Source organism: Bos indicus x Bos taurus, chromosome 17 (genome assembly GCF_003369695.1).
Source record: "Bos indicus x Bos taurus breed Angus x Brahman F1 hybrid chromosome 17, Bos_hybrid_MaternalHap_v2.0, whole genome shotgun sequence".
In the NCBI taxonomy this organism is placed as follows: Eukaryota; Metazoa; Chordata; class Mammalia; order Artiodactyla; family Bovidae; genus Bos; species Bos indicus x Bos taurus.
Genome location: NC_040092.1, coordinates 57,947,670 through 57,965,880, shown reverse-complemented (window position 1 = coordinate 57,965,880; position 18,211 = coordinate 57,947,670). Strand labels below are relative to the sequence as shown.

Sequence of the window (18,211 nt, the reverse complement as noted above, 5' to 3'; positions counted from 1 at the left end):
CTAAAGGTTTTACATAACAAATCCTTTTGATTTTGTAAAACCCAGATAGTTGATTTGTTGAATAAAATCTTTATTTCATTTCTTTAAAACTATTTATATAACAGAATTTCTTTTTACACAGAAAACCTGAGGTTTTTATGAGTTTTATTTTTAAAGAACTGTTTACTTTGAATCCTTGTTTTTTAAAAATCCTTCATTCATTTTGAGTTTCATTCACTTCCAAAAAGGACTCTATAAGAAAATTAGTAAAACAAAAAATAAGGCTAACATTATGATGATATGACAGTTTGGTAAATGCATATATATATACACACACACACATAGAAGAGCCTTTTAGACTTCTTTTTTCTTTTATTAGACTTCTTTTTTAAGATTCATTGGGTTTTTTTTGGGGGGGCGGTTATTATCTTTTTTGTTTTTAAATTTATTTTTTAAATTGAAGTATAGTTGATTTACAGTGCTTTAGATTACAGCAAAGTGATCCACTTATAGTTAACTAGTTAGATATGTGTGTGTGTGTAGGTATACATATACACATAATCTCTTCAGATTCTTTTCCAATATGTTATTATAAAATACTGAGTACAGTTCTTTATGCTGTACAGTAGGTCCCTGTTGATTATCTATTTTACACACACAGTAGTGTGTGTGTGTTACTCCCAAACTCCTAATTTATCCCTCACTGTTCTACTGTGTTTACCATAAGCTTGTTTTCTATGTCTGTGAGTTTCTTTCTGTTTTATAAATAAGTTCATTTGCATATTTTCTTTTAGATTCCACATATAAGTTACATCACATGATATTTGTCTTTCTCTGGCTTCTTTCACTTAGTATGATAAACTCTAGGTCTATCCACGTTGCTCCAAATGGCAGTATTTCTTTCCTATGGCTGAGTAATATTCCACTACATATAAATAACCACATTTTCTTTTATTCATTCATCTGTTGATGGACATTTAGGTTGCTTCCAAATAACTATTACTATAGTTGTAATTTTAAAAGGAAATCTTTAACTTCCAGTTTTTGGTAATGGTATGAAGTTAATCTAAATATGCTCAGTAGTATGTTTTTTTTTTTTCTTGTGCCACACCACACAGCACCTAGGATTCTAATTCCCTAACCAGGGATCAAACCCATGCCCCTGAATTGGAAGCACAGAGTCACTAGACTACCAAGGAAGTCCCCATGCTCAGTATATTACATAACTAGAATTTCATCTTTGTTATCATTCTGAATATTCAATTACCTTGAAACATAAAAATCCTTGAATGGCTTGCTATTCAAAGATAAAACTTTATGTAGGTTTAATTGTCTTTATGCAAGTTCCTAGTAGAAGCAGTTGAATCCAATATCAACCCACCAAGTATTAAATGACTTTATCAGTTTCAATAGATGCCGATTGATACAGTCTGACTATAAATCATTTTCTAGCCAGTGGATAACTGAACACATAACTTAGACATTCACTATTAGAACAACAGGAAGTCCATAGGAAAGAAACTTGATAAAATTCCTTCTGGTTTCAGTGATTTGTAGGGAAGAGAAATCTCAATTCTGTAAAGAACTTCCAGTTTTTAACTAATCCAATCAGTTTTTCTAATCTTCCTGATGACCAGAAACAGGTTAGGAATGGGAAGTAGTAGAATGAAGATGAGGATATCTGTTTTTAACCACTGACATTAAAAGCTTGGGAAAAAGATAAATCCCAAATCAACAAAGAACATTCTTTCCGTGAAATGTTTTAAAAATAAATATATGACCAATCTTCGGAGCTATGTACACGATGGGTAAGTTAAAACTTTTAGGAATGGAGACAACTGGGATCCTGAATACTGTATAATCAAGACCTAGAAGTGACTTGTTTCCAGTTTCCCAGCAAAGAAAATGTGGGAAGGTAGGGGCTGACATTTTGACATTTTATCTGAAACTGTGAAACAGATATAACTGTGCAAAACACATGACTCAAAAAAAAAAAAAAAAGCCCAAATGTACAACTCTGAAAATATATGATCAATGTTTAATATTCTGAGGATTAAGTAAAAAAAATCAAAAAAAATTTTTTTACTCGATCTAGTTCATTTCCTCTGAATTCTTAAGAGTTAAAAACAAACTACCACACTTTTTGATTTAGAACCATCAGATTTTACTTCAGGAAAATCTAATACCTTTCAAAAGTTATAATTTTAATGTTAGCACAAAAAATTACTTCCTAACATTTCATTTTAGAAAACCTTTTCCGCAGCCAAAGATTCTTATTTTTGAATTACAGTACTGCAAGGCACATACAGAACTCACCTCCTTCAAAACACACAGAAGATATACTCCCTGAAATAGAATTTTTAAAATCCTCAATTAGAAATACTACAAAGTTAGCAATTCTTAAGGTAAAAATGTGACTCCTACAGGATCATGCACCTTTCTTAAGATCAAATTCAGCACATATGTATAAATAATCCTTTTTTAAAACATTTTTACTCGAAATGCAGAGACAGTGATGCTGAAGACAGCACTGAACAAACCTGAAAAGTACTACAGCTTGATAAAGTTTATGTTATTGCCTTCATAAGAGACTGTATCATCGCTAGTATTCTCAAAGACTTGAATTTAATAATGGGGTAACTACAAAGGGAATAAAATATTTGCTTTCTTTTTAAACAATATTTCCTTCACCTCCAACACACAATTCTTTTATAAAGGATGCTAAGTGAAATCTATTTTCTGTTCGGTAAAACTGAGCAAGGACCATTTAAATGCCTCTAACTAAATTTAATGCAGCTTCATTAGGGACCAGGTACATATTTTCCTCTGAAAATTTTTGGTCAAGCATGTCTAACCATAAAAGCAAATGGAGTTTTAAGAGGTAGATTTTTTTTTCCCATGATGCATTTTGTTAATAAATGTATTGTCAAGAAAATAAAACAAGCACTGAGTGTGTTTTCTTAAAGTATAAGGGTCTAATGAAAAGAAAAATAAAAGATAGATATGATATTTGTTACAGTCTGACATTTTAACAGTCATGGTATTGGATGTTTTGTGACCAGTGCATTTTGGACTCTCTCAGCATCAAAATACGAGTCTTCCAACTGTATTAAATCCGCCTCCACCCCCACCACCAGTTGGTCCACAGCTTCCGGGTGGATCGTTGTCATCAAATCCATTGGGCCGAAAAGAACAGGATGCAGATGCAGCTTGTAGGGCCCGGGCTCGAGCATTCAACTCTTGTTCCTGAAATTTAAAATAGTTTTTATGACATTAAAACTCTAACTACCGTGGATGGGTATATCATCTATAAAAATATTTTTCAGTTGCTTTAATCCTTAAGTATCCTTCAAATCTCAGTAACTTTAAAAATACTGATTACACTAATCCTTATCAAATCGTACTAAAGTACATAATCACAGATGGAGCAAACAAGAGAGAGAGCAAAATCCTGGTGTAATTTTAGAGAATGATAGATCCTAAAGGCCATCCTCTGTCAATACCCCACTTTAACTGAAGCCCCACAGTCTTCAGATTTCTCTACAGAAACATCACAGTTCTTGCAAAGCTCATCAACAAATACAAGAATGGATTTCTTTCCTAATACACAGAACACAAAATTCAAAGGTTATGACAATGGATTATCTACTTTCCGTCAAGTGGGGCTGTTTTGGAAGTGGGTGATTACAGTAAAAGGTATAAATAATGAAAGAGGGCTCAATGTTTTCCTGCCCTTTCCTCAGAATATTTCTCAGTAAATAACAGATCTCAAAAACACTGCTAAAGAAAATGGAGCCTGTCTTCTTACAGTATTACTTAAAACCATCCCCTACCAGATTATTAGAACTTTTATAAGGACTCATATTCATCTCTGTGCCAGACACATATTAAGTGCTCAGTAAATATTCATGATCTCAAACTAGAACACTGTTAGGTACTCAGCCATGAAAGGAACAAATATGAATAAACATTTATTTGTAAATTGCAAATTCATTTGGCAAGGTGTTGAACTGGATTCTAAAACTGACACAAACTCCAAGGAAGAATAGGCAAAATATTCTGGCATAGGTCCATTTTCTGGGAAAGAGTCCGCAACTGTCAAATGAGGTCATTAGTGTCAACAAGGTGTAAAAGCCACTGGTAACAGCATAACCCTTAAATGATTAGGTATACTCATCCTGAAGGACTCTCACAGTGCCATCAACATTAATATTAAAAACTGTACTATTTCCAGCTTTTCAACTACAAGTCCAATTAGTTTGCTCCGCCTGGCAATGTAATGTTCAATTTCTAGCTAAATTTTCTTAGTTGACTGTTCTACCCTCTTCATGAGATGCCTGAGTTTTATCATGGAGGAAAAACCTCAGGCATACCTTGACATCTCTCTATATTATGGACACCCTGGTTTCTCAGTAAGCATACATGACTGCTGTGCGATTCCCAATACACAAAATGATCAACAACCACATATTTTATGGCTGAATGTGATCATAGATAAGAAATCCTTATAGCAGAATGGCTTAATTAACCAGTCTCTGATAGGCCCTTAGAAAGGCTTTTAAAACTTAATTTACAGGATATTTCTCAGAAACAATTCTTCCATTAACTCTATCAGTTACAACATTTATAACTGTTGGCTCCTCTGTATCATGTCTAACCACACAATATTTCTCAGGGATTATATTAATTTATTCTTCAATTTGTAAAGTTAGAGTAAGATTACATATGTTTGACAGATAAAAAAATAAAAGCTGCCATACAGATATCAGAAATAGACACAAAAATAAAAACAGAAATACTCCATTCTGGCTCTATAATATATTAAGCTATCTAAACAAGCAATGAAAATATGGCTCTGTATCTAAGAAACAATATTTGGTTTAGGATACAGATCATGGTCCCTAATGAAATAAATAAACTGAGTAAATATGCAAGGCAGAGTTCAAGAAGTTCTATTCAAGAAGATCTTGCCTAGACTCTCTTAAACAGTGATTCCCCACCAGAAACTATGTTGAAGAACCTACACAATACAAAACTGAGTAACCCCATTGCTTCTGAGACATCTGAAACCTATATTATATTATACTTTAAGATATAGGGCTTCTCAAGGAAGTAAGATTTCATTTTTACTTTTGTAGTTATTTATATAATACATGGCTAATGGAGGAAAGCATATGATATTCTGTTTTCAGAAGATAAGCTTCAACTATGGATAAAAGTAGGGGAAACATTTCATTTTATTTCTTTGAATATAGATGAGAATATTAGGTAAATTCACAAATTTATAAGTAATTTTACCCAATTTATATAAAGTATTAAAAGTAATTCTTATTTCAATAGTGGACTATTGGTCAAGTAACAAAAAGGAGCTACTGTTGCTTTGACTATTGGTCAAGTAACAAAAAGGAGCTACTGTTGCTATACAAAAACCTTTCAGTATATTTAGATCTCTCATTTAAGTAAATCTGTAAGCATAAAATTGATCCAGCTTTTTTGTTTGTTTTAAACTACACAGATACAATATATACTCTTATGCATGAGATACAATATATACTCTTATGTATGATGAAGAAAGATATTCAGACAAACTCCCACCTCCTCCAAAGAAAGAAAAGAAACTGAACAAGAAAGGGGAGGATTGTCTGCAGTTAGGGTGGAACACATGGGGTTAGGTGATACCATTCACACATCCTTTCTCACACTGGATCCTAACAGAAAGCATGATGTTTGTAGTCCAGTCGCTAAAAGAATGGAGATACTCCTAATGGAAGTTGGGGGTAGAAGGATATGAGGAACAAGCCCTTTCCCAGATATACTTCAAGATCTACAGTTTGCACTGCTTTCCTGTGTGTCAGGTTATGATACAGAGTAGAAAATAGTTTGTGTGGTAGAATTCTTTTGCCTAGGTTTTTCAGAACCACTAGTGCTTCCCATACTATAAAGAGCAAGAGTCTTTCTAACACTTGTAAATCTAGCTGTGACTTAACTCCATAGCCTTACTTTTACTAAGATTTGGTAAGTTTTTTACAACTATTTTATAATTAGGCAGAATGCCATTTCTTAAAGCCAAAGCTGTATCCCAAACATAGCAATCTATTACAAAGCATTTTTACTATGAAATGGGCACACACTTTTAACTATAACTCAAGAGTGAATGTAAAAACAGCACTGGAAATGAGAGGAAAAATATACACATATATGTTCCACGTGTTCAAAACTAAAGAATGACAGCTGAAAACTGCTATATATAAAATCTCACCACATATTGTCACTGCCAGGCAATTATGAAGACACGTTCACAACAGAAGCAGCACTACAGCTCCTAACACAAACTTAAAACACCAGAATGACTTGGTTACAGTATGAGAAACATCACCATTCAAAGCCTATCCATTATAGTATTGTATTTGAAATTAAATAATATAAAGTCTAAATATATTTAAGTTTCTAATTAATTTCTAGTTGGGTATTTGTTATTGTAATTTGGTTCAAAAAGGCACTTTAATATGAAGCTTTAACAGCCTAAGAGTCTTAATACAGGTAAATAAATAATATCTTAAAACAGGTAATAACTTTAATGTAAAATGAAGTGATAACTTTTTTGCATTAGACAACTGGACAATCTGAGACATAAAATGGAATTTAGAACAACTGCACAGCACGAGAAACTGAATTCACAAAGTACATAATGGTTTTTCTTTATAATGGCATACGGATAATAAAGTAATAATGAGAAGAATGGCTCATCACAAACACTGTAAAATAGGATGTAATGGGGTAAGTTTTTGGCATTCCAATTATAGAAATGAGAGTAGTTTTTATATATTTCAAAAGTCAAGATTGCACTGGGACTTATTTTCATATTTTATATTGTAGAAATTCTGTTTCAACCTTACCTTCTTACCCTCACTCCATCTTTCCAATGTTCAAGAATCCTGATGATTCCTATCTAATGGCTTATTTGATATCTAGCAAGAAGTACATGGTTGAATATATTCTATTACCTTGATCATAAGCCTTTCTGGTAGTGAATAAGGAATATTCTGAGTTTCTTATTTTTTTTTCCTGCAAAATGTATTGTTTCTGTGTAATGCTGGAACACTGCCATACTCCTTTAAAAATGTATCATGTATCATTATTTGAATATTTCATAATACAGTAAACTTTCCAAAAAATCAGTACTGTTTTTTCTCTTATTCTGAATCTTTTAAGAGTCTGTAACACAAAATTTTTAGAAACTTACATATTTAAACTCATAAAATCATTTGGTGTGTTTGTAATACACCTACAGTTTTAACTCCTATTTACTGTTGGTCTTTTATGTTGATAGCAAGTTGGCAGGTTTCAAAGAAAAATACTTTCAGCAAGGTCTATATTAAGTTTAAAGTAAGAAAAATCTTTGTGAAAAGTATATTTATAAGTAAATCCAGCTCATATGAAATCCTTATTCCATAGTTTTCTTTACTGTTGTACTATTGCCTTGATTCTACTACCAGGTCCTTAAAGAATACAAACATCTGTTGTGTACATATTCTGCCTTTTAGTCTCCTTTTAACCACTTGTCAATAAATAGTTCTTAAAATATTTGTACAAAGGTCAAGAAGAAATAAATACAAATTTAGCAGTTGTTTCCCCTGGCAGGTGGAACTAAAAGGAAGAGGAAAACATTTCCATTTTATTAAACTTCTGAATTTATTCTTATTAAATTTATTAAACATTAAATTTCTGAATGGCATGATTTTATAATGATCAGATCTTTTCTAATTGAAAACAAAGAAGGGCTTCTATACTGCATCTAATTGTGACTCTCCATAACTAATTCATAGTATTAGCAAGTAAGAAAATTTAGTTATAAAGGTTGAACCCATTTCATATGAACCCAGATTCAAATTTCAAAATCACCACTTTGTAAATTCCTAGGAAGTGTAAAGGTGGATTTCAAAATTAAGGCAAGCATTCAACCATTTATCAACTGTTTAAATATATTCCACAAATGATGACTATATTTCCAACTTACCTGTAAATATAGTTTATTGTCTTTTGTTATAGCATCCATTAGTTCTTTCTGTAGAGGTGGGTCTCCATTTACCCAGAGTCCAGTGGTTGAATTATTACCATTTAAACCATTAGTACTGTTCTGTCTCTTATACAAAAGTACATAAGCTGTATCCTTGGGAAACCTACTCGTAATTTTCTGGACTGACTGAAATGAAGTAAACGTCACTCGGCTGTCATTAAATAAAAACCATTCTTTTGACATGTCCTTATTTTCCAAGTCCTGTTCAATCACTACGGTGGGACTCTCTCTCCCTAGTAAGTGATTCCGGGAGGAGGAAAACGCCAGAGTTTCAGGCTGGGGGCACATCTGGCAGGAGGACTCTGTTCCTGTGACGTTTCTGGCATAAGAATAGTAATGCCCACTTTCTGAGGACACACCAGAGTGAACGACCACAGAACTCAAGAGATAGGGCACCAATTTTGGGGAGCAAGCTTCTTCAGTCCCAGAAGGCTTTAACTTTTTAGCTAGATTCTCACTAATGTCAGTGAAGTCAACATCTAGAGACCAACTTTCTGACAATGAAGAGAAAGGAGTTCTTTTAACTGGCAACTCCAAAACCAGTGGCAGTGACACATTGTCTAGTATTTTTCTTCTCACATGATACTTCTGATCATATGAAAATCTTAAGAGAGTAAGGATAAGGTATTCAGGTTCCTCTGTGATTTGCATAGTTTTCTCGGCATTCTGCAGAGAGGCACAGTTTTCACAATAATACTGGTTGTCACCAGTAAGAATCTCTGGAGCCAAAAAATAATTTAATAAGTCAGTCACTGAAGGTGTGGTTTCACCTCCTGGTTTCTGAGGTACATCTTTATTAACAAGCATCTTGCTAGAGTCATTAGGGACAGAAGTGTCCTCAGTACAGCAGAACTCATCAGGACTGTCAACCATTCTTTCATTCACAGCTGAGTCGCAGGCAATGGCAACTGCTGACGCGTTACAGACTCCTGGTTCTTTTGAAGGACCAGGCCCGCTGGCCTGTGTTAGGCCATCATCTTGTGTACTGGGTGATGATGCTGGATCTTGAAAAGACAAGTTTTCCACGGAAGAGGAAGGACAAAAGGCCAGTGAAAGATCTGTAAAGGCTTCCACTTTCTGTGAGGTACTCCTGCAGTTCAGACAACAAATATGAGTTCGCAGTTTTCCTCCAAACATTTTTTCAATTAGCGTCTTCTCACCGTCACTTGTGCAATGGGTCTCTGGTAGGACAGCTGCTTTATTGGCTACCTCCTGTAAAGAAGTTTCACTGCATCCTGGACTTTCAGAAGACTTGTGTGAGGACTGAACTTTCAAGATCTTTTCTTCTTCATGGAGCCTGCAGGAGAGTATATCATTATATAGCTACTTGGCTTACATTTAAATGTCAGTTCTACTCAAAAATATGAGTGGCTTGGCTTATATAAATAGCCAAATTATTCTTATCAAATATAATGCTTATTTAAAAAATACAGTTTCTCCTCCTTTAAACCAGATAACCCTTTATCAAACAGTTCGAGAATGTAGATCAGAAGATAACTCAGGGATTGTTCCTGACCTATATTCTCACTACACTTTCGTCATACTGCTATTTTATAGCACTTATACCGTATATACCCACTAACTGCCTTATAGATCTTTGTCTGCCTGGCATCTCATAGAAAGCCTGGCACAAAGAAACTACTCAATGTATCCTTGTTGAATGGGAAGAACATGTTGCACATATTGGGTTCAACTAACTTTACTAGTCATTTACATTCCAGAAAGGAGGCAAAGACCAGGAAACAATAGGTTTTATTACCTAAGGGGGAAGAAGACAATAAAATTTATCAAACCCACCTAATTATCAGTTGGTCTAAAGGTGAAGTTATTAAATTTTGTTATCTCAGAATGCCTTTATGCTCTTAAAAATAACCGAGGAACCTGAGAGCTATCATGTATGTGGTTGAATCTATCAATATTTACTGTATTCAAAAACTGAGAATAAAAGTAATAAAGTGCTACATAATAATAAATAATAAACTCATTACATGCTAATATAAATAACATTTTTAAATGAAAAACAGTTATATTTTCTAAACCCAAAAAAATTTAGTGAGAAGAATGGCTCATTTTGCAAATATTTCAAGCATCTGGCTGAACAGAAGGCAGGCTGGATCCTTGTATCTGCTCTGCATTCAGTCTATTGTGCTCTGTTGTTTTGGATGAAGCATATGAAGAAAGTCTGGCCTTAACTACAGATACACAGATATGCAGTCGGAAAGGGAAAGACCCCTGAAAGTGTTTTGGGAACCCCTAGGGGTTCTTGTACTGCACTTTGAGAACTGCTAAAGTAAGAAAATTTAAAAAAGAAACTAAATTAAAAACACCTAAAAAAATACAATAAATGCAAGGCATTTTAGAGTTTAACATTAGAAATAATGTCTTTAAAGGTAAAAACAATATTCGGTAGAAATAATCTGTTAAGAAAGAACTAATTCAAATCACAGCTCTAGAAATACTTTTTACCTGTCTAGTAGAAACCTGAGGTATTCAGAACAGTCTTGTTGTGATCTGGGGGTAAACCATGGAGGTCTGGAAGCCTCAAAGAATATCCGAGGTGCATATGCTTCTCTCTGTTGATCAAGAAAACACAAAGAAGTGATTCTCACATCATGAGCTAAATACCTAAATCTTAATATATAATGTTTAATAAAGATTACTACAATTACATGGGCTTAACTTTTACTACAAAAGACCAAACAAATACATTTAGGTAACTTTCAGTCATAACTTCTCATTCTGCAGATCAGAAATAAGATCTAGAGAAAGTATGTGATGTGCCCAAGGTCATATAGCTAAACTAGTAGCAGAGGGGATTTTTATCAGACCCCAAGTCTCTTTAACTTAATACAGTGCTTCTGCCCTTATCTCTCTGATGTGCTTGAATCCACAATTTAAAAAAAATCTGAAAAAAAAAGTTAGTGGATATATATTTTGGATTAATAAGGGACATACTCTAAAGAGCCATGCATACTGATTTTAGGTGAAAATTTCTTTGACTGGGAACACATGTCATAAATGTATGGAATATGAACACACTGGTCAGGAACTTTCCTAACTTTATTTGTTTTAGCATAGGAGCAGTTTAGTGAAGTGATTGCTTGTGGACTTTAGAGCAAGGTAGGCTGAAATCCTAGATTTTGCCACAACAAAAAAAGAACTGAAAAAGACATCTACAAAGTTGTGATTATAACTTGAAAATTTAGAATTTGAGTATTTGTAGTATATATGACAGGGTTCTCAGTTAAGGAAAACATTTCTATCAAAATAGGTGTGTTTATGGCATTTTGAAGAAAAGGAATTTGGTGGATTGTTTGCAATGGGTTTCAGAAATCATTTGATTCATATTCCAGTCTTGCCACTTGTTTGCATGGCCATGAAAGCAGGTCATGTAAGCCCTGTTTCTTTACCTGTAAAATGGGGACACTACCTTATTACCTCACAGATTGATTTTGAGGATTAAGAGATAATATATGTAAACCACCTAGCACAGGAGCTGCTGCTGCTGCTAAGTCGCTTCAGTTGTGTCCGATTCTGTGTGACCCCATAGATGGCAGCCCACCAGGCTCCCCCGTCCCTGGGATTCTCCAGGCAAGAACACTGGAGTGGGTTGCCATTTCCTCCTCCAATGCATGAAAGTGAAAAGTGAAAGTGACTAATTTAAATGCTCAATACATAATAGCTTTATTAATTATGAGAATAAAAGCCTTTTAAATCATATAGGGTAAATCTACCTACCTAATCTACTTGTCAGACAGGGTCTCAACTATGGCAGAAGTTTAATTAGGTTCTCTTGTTAATTGTTCTTTTGTTGGGAATATGGAAGACTCCTAAGGCTTTTTCCTAATAGCTCTGACTTAAGTTAATATAGTATATATAATGTATTTATTTCTACACATGTACACATAGATACACACACACCTACCATATGCATACATGTTATATAGCTGACCATTGAACAACATGGGGTTAGGGGTGCTGACCCTCTGCTTAGTCAAAAACTTGTGTATAACTTTACAATAGGCCCACCATATCTGTGGTTCTGTATCTGTGGACTCAGACATGGATTATGTAGTACTGTAGTACATATTTATTGAAAAAAATCCATGTGTAAGTGAACCTTTGCAGTTCGACTGTGATGTTCAAGGGCAAACTCTATATAACATACAGTAAATACAGCATACAGTAAATACAGCAAGTACATACATCCATTTACAAGAAAACAATGTTTGGAAGTTGCAGGGAGGAGATTTCATCTCCTTTGGTCCTGAGGTGTTAAATTTGTGAACATATTTCCTCCAGGTAGAGAACAGTAAAATGATCCTCTGAGTATTTCAGGCCATCACTCATGTCAATCTTGATTCCTTCCATTTAAGAAGTTATACTTGAGATATTTCTCAGCTTGTAGATAGGAAACAAAGCATTCCTAACAACTCAATTCCATCAATTCTAAATCTATCTTCTCTTCTGGCTGTAACTACCTATTCCTTTAGACCTCTGTGAAATGAAAACAGTAAAACCAGAAAATATTATTTATAAATGATTTGTATTATTCATAGGTATTACTCAAAACTTAAAAGTACAAGTTCCTTGAGCATAAGGATTCCTTTCTGAATGCTTATCAGACTTCATATTATATCTCTCAATAAATGGCTATTTACATGACGTTCTTGCTGTTAGCATAAACTTATTTCCTTGGATTAATTTGTGGACATAAAAGATCACAAAATTTTAAGCTCCATAACTTTTAACAGATAAACAGTTTATCCATTAAGTTCAAAAGTTTAGTCATAATGAAAGGATATATACATTAGAAACGGGAGGGGAAAAAAGCCAAGATGTCACAAAATTATTTTAATTATTCATGTTAAATTGTTCATTACTATGAAAATCTACCAAATTAATATCTATAAACTTAAAGATGCATTTTAAAATATTTCTTCATGAACGAGCTAATTTTTGATAGGAAATCAAATTTTACCTATAATAATTAGAATAATGGGTCAGTAAAATATTCATCTACAAGAATGGAAAGTAGAAGGGAGAAGTAAGAACTTAGGGCATATCCTGATTTTAGGCAGTATCTCTTTAGATTTCTATGCGGATCTGTTGTGCTGGGAGAGAGAGATACTATTTCTTCAGTTAAAAAGGTTCATCAAATTTGATATAATGTGAAGTTTAAAGAAGATTATCAATTCAGTTAACATATACATACTATACACACTTACACTCACCTGTGTATGAGCCAAAAAGGCAAAAAGATGCTGTAATTTTTTCATTAATGAATTGCACCCATTTAGATTTAAAGATAATACTTGTCTCCTGAAACTGAAAGATAGTAACATATAATGATTTTTTGTCTACATGTGTACACATGATGCACTTTTTAAAAGCTAAAGGGAAGTTAGTTCAAGTTATTATCCTTAAAGTAAAATTTCACTTACCTGAAGGCCCTTTACCTAGCAAAGTCACTGCCTACAATGTAGTGAAGAAGAAAGAAAATGGTGCAAATAGAAATAGATGAAGCTATTAACTAATAACTTGAGTAAACAACTTTTAAATTCTTTCAACTCATGAAATATAAAAAAATGTCCTGTCATCAAAACTATGATAAAGTTAGAGTTTTAAAGAATGTAGTACTAGTGCTGAATGGGAAAAGAAGAAACTTCAAAAAACAGTATAGAACAATTTGGTATCCTTTTGGGAAAAAAATGGAATTAAACAAGATTTCATATCATTACAGATGCCACAGAGAAGTAATGAGCTAAATATAAAATATGAAAATACTGAAGTATTTAACAGAAGAAAAGAGGGTAAAGGGATTTTGGAGGGGAAGGTGTCCTAGAATTCAGAAGCTATAAATGATAAATAGCAGATCTGTCTACATAAAATAAAAAATTGCAAACAAAACACTTGATAAATGTATCATTCTGATGGGAAGAAAGCACATATACATCCAGGATAAATCAGTAGGAAAAAGAAAAGGACCCAACAGAAAGGTGTGCAATGGAAAGAAAAGGTCATTCAGAAAAGAGACACAAGTGAACAAAGATACTAGAGAGGACAAAAAACTGTAAAGGTCAGCCAAGATGCACAAAGACACTGTCGTCCAGATTGGAAAGATTTTTTAATACTGATTTTATCAAGTACTGCTAAAGGTATGGGGTCATAGGTACAATCATGTATTAGTATGCAAGTTCAAATGCTATAACCTTTCTGGAGACCAATATGGCACACCCTATTCAAAGAATAGCCTCTATATCATAGGCATATGTTAATTATAAGCAACACAACCTAATATTCATCATTAGGAAGATGATTAAATTAACTATGGCACATCTATTTACTCAGAATGACATAGCTCTGTCATTACACTAACATGGGACTATTTCCAATATAAAATCATCAAAAGAAAAAAAATAAGTGGCTGGAAAAGAATAAACAAGATTCTTTGTAAACATATTTTTAAAAACCAACGCATTTGTTTTATACTAGATAAATCTTATCACTATACAAAAAATAGGTCTGGAACAATGCAAGCAAAACTATTAACAGAAACCTATGGGAATGTCTGATTTTTATTTTATGTACTCCTAGATTTATTTAAGAATTTACATATTACCAAAGAAATAAAATATGCTGTCTGCCTATTCTGAGATAGTATTGGCTGCTATAAAATAAGATGTGCTCTTTTAATTGTAGCTGTCAGTTATAACTGCTTTGAGTTTTTGCTTTCTCTATCATTCGTAAAATGAGATGGCTGGATGAGATGACCTCTGGTGGTAAGACATGGATTATTTTGGTTTTATGCCTAGTATCAGTTGTGTCTATGAATAAATATTTTCTTAGAACACAAGAAAAAATTCCTAAAAACAAACGAACCACTAGACCAAATGAAAACACCTTAGTTTTGATTGTATATATTGAGGCCAGGAAAGAAAATAAAGCTAAACTCTTCAGCTTTTAGTTTATGATTCCTCTGTGATCAATCGCTCAGTCATGTCCGACTCTTTGCAACCCCACACCGCAGTCCTCCAGGCTCCTCTGTCTATGGGATTCTCCAGGCAATAATACTGAAGTGGGCTGCCAAACCCTGCTCCAGGTGTGATACCTCTGCTGCTGCTGCTGCTGCTGCTAAGTCGCGTCAGTCGTGTCCGACTCTGTGCGACCCCATAGACAGAAGCCCACCAGGCTCCTCTGTCCCTGAGATTCTCCAGGCAAGAACACTGGAGTGGTTTGCCATTTCCTTCTCCAATGATGAAAGTGAAAAGTGAAAGCAAAGCCACTCAGTCGTGTCCGACTCGCAGTGACCCCAGGGACTGCAGCACCAGGCTCCTTCATCTATGGGATTTTCCAGGCAAGAGTATTGGAGTGGGAAAGGTTCATTTCCTTCTCCTTTTCCTGTGATACCTCTAGGAAGGCATAAAAACTTACAAAGGCCTAAAATTCAATTTGTAAACATCTTTGGTCAAGTTCCATGAATATCCTATTGGTATAGAAGAGAAAAATTCAACCAGGTTTTTGCCTTCAGGAAAAGTTCATCACTATTTTGTTCCTTTACAGATTGCATTCACATAGCTAACAGCCACTGATTTCCTATTTGCTTGGCTGCGAAAGAAAATGTATTTGAAAGTAAATCTGTAAGACGACAAAGGAACATGTCTGTTATACATCTGTTCAGTATCTATCAACTTGGGATGGGAAGCACAGCTTGAATTTCTTTAAGGGCAGTGAAGAAGTTATTGATCTGAGAAACAAACAGCAAAATACCTACAAGCAGAAAAAACTAAATATGACCACTTCAGAAGATATACAGGTTAAAAAAAAAAAAATCAGTCTAACAGGATAATAACAAATTAATACTTGAGGACTCTTAAATTCTGTGAAATAAGTTCAATCACTTCCTCTGATATATTAATAAATATCAAGTCAGAGCAATTGAAAGGCTCTAAATGAAATAAATAATATAGACATGAAGTATAATTTATATAAATTAGCATTTTAATAGGTCCAGGCACTAAAAGCAATTTCATTTCTGAATAAGGCAATTATATGAAAATATTAATATTTGTTCTGCCATATATAAGAAATAATTTGAAGACAATCTCACCATCTTATATTTCATCAGCATGCATCAATTTCTACAGTTAAAATGAAAAATTTTTTTAAAGTTCAAATTTAAACTTACTCTGTGGCCATAAACAATGCTTGTATAACACTGTTCATATAACACGTATTCCCTAGATTAATAAGACCAGTTTTCCCAGTTTCAGATTTTCCAGAAAGTCTAGACAAGCAAGATGCCAAAGAATTGGATTGAGAAGTCCAGGCACTTTGATTGAGAATCAATTTAATCTTCTCTTCACTGGGCTTAGGGAAATCCTGTAGATCATAAAGAGGAAAAGTAGTATAAAATATAAACTATTTTTTGTTATTAACACCATAAAGAAGATTCTTCCACTGACATTTAATCTTTCTCTTTTCCCATTTAGTTTTGACATCACTGATGGTCAAGAAAAATCACAGTACATGGCAAAAATAATGATCTCCAAAAATGAATAAATATCTCCTAGAGTTTATCAAGCTGAGGAATACTCAAGAAATAGGAACTCAAGTCACATTTGAACTATTTCTACTTCCTATTTGCCAGCAAAATATTTTCAAAATAAACCTCTGCCATCAGAGAATATGTGGCAGTGCTATTCAAAGTCTGTAGAATGAGGACGTAGCACACAATTTGCTTTCAGAGTTCATAGTAAAATAAGAAATATCTCTTTATCATTCACTACTAATATTTACCCAGTGTTAACCCTTAGAAATGAAATCTCAAAGTAGTCAGAGGATGAAAAATGGAAGTATCTAAGCACAATGACCTCTGGCTTTAAAACACAAAACTCCATCTCATGTTTAACCATAGAGAAAATTATTACAAGGTACAGTTTCTTCCCCGCTTTGTGACATATGAGAGAAAATGTTCCGTGTCAGTGGTTTTCAAGCATGAGTGGAGTACTGGAGACTAAGGAAAGCTGGGGCAAAATCTTGAAGGCTTTTTTGGACTGCTGTTACCACCTAAAGTACTTAAACCTCAGAAAATACTTTCTGGAGGAATTTTAATCTTTTGATTTTATTGTTATTGTTGACATCTAATAGAAAATGCTTCCCTTAGTTTAACAGGGAGATCTGTGCAAACTGAGCCTACTTCAGTTATCAGAATTTTCAGCTTTTAGTGGTGAAGAATGACATTTTACAACAGCAGTAGCTTTCATCTATGGACACAGCAACATTGCAGAAAGAGGTTAATATTGCTATCAAATCCATGACAAAAATCTTTTATAAATAAAGACAGTTACTTCTGAAGTGTCCAAGGGTCATACCAGTAGTATACCTTCTTTGCTGAACAGTTTTGTGTTTTGGCCTCATCCAAACTCATTCTAAGTCTAACTAGAAACTCTACAGTAGAAAGAATATGCTTTGTATTCATTTCAGATACAGAAGTAAAGATAATGAGACCTTATACTTTATTTCAGATCTCAAAAAGGAACATTATCAATAGAACTGATTTCTAATGACTTCTGAACACATCTAGCTGAAGGAAGTTCTCCAATTATTTTGCTGTTCCCTGATTAAGCAATACATTTACTAAGAGGAAAGTGTGCTATCTGTGACCCATTTTTCAAGACAAACAGAATCAATGCTTTTCAGATCCAGTATCCACACAAAGTTGAAAAACAGTGAGTTCACAAATAATTCAAGTAAAGATTCTAAGATATATGAACATTCATGAACAATCCATAGCAAAAATGAAATAAAAATCAGAGAAGAAACAGAGGTCAAATACTGTAATTACAATGCCTTCCTTTGAATCTAAGATGTATCTTACATATTTTGACATTTCTGATATTGGGAAGCAACTTATGTACATATCAGCTTAATATATCATTTTTTAAAACAAATTTCCTCCAAAGCTGTTACGAATTTAAAGATATGCCTTATCATTGTTGGCACTGTAGAACTGAAGAAATATGATTATTAATTTGGAGAGTAATAGCACATAAGAAAGATATCACTAAGAATTATTGAACCACGGTTCCAGTTGCATTTTTCAAACAAAACGCACATTTCCATAAAAAAGAAAATTGAATAGCTGGTTATAGG

General features: G+C 33.7%; 1 protein-coding gene across 1 annotated transcript in view; it reads right to left on the bottom strand.

Moving 5' to 3' along the window:
* Nucleotides 1-1,997: 1,997 nt before the first annotated feature.
* USP38 (ubiquitin specific peptidase 38) overlaps nt 1,998-18,211 on the bottom strand; it is a 32,435-nt gene continuing 16,221 nt past the window's right edge. Inside the window, exons 6-10 of the mRNA XM_027567417.1 lie at nt 16,245-16,438; nt 13,291-13,384; nt 10,523-10,629; nt 7,997-9,353; nt 1,998-3,225 (exon numbers count right to left, since the gene is read on the bottom strand). Coding sequence (XP_027423218.1) covers nt 3,064-3,225; nt 7,997-9,353; nt 10,523-10,629; nt 13,291-13,384; nt 16,245-16,438 — 1,914 coding nt within the window. The 3' untranslated portion in view covers nt 1,998-3,063. The remainder of the gene's footprint in view (nt 3,226-7,996; nt 9,354-10,522; nt 10,630-13,290; nt 13,385-16,244; nt 16,439-18,211) is intronic.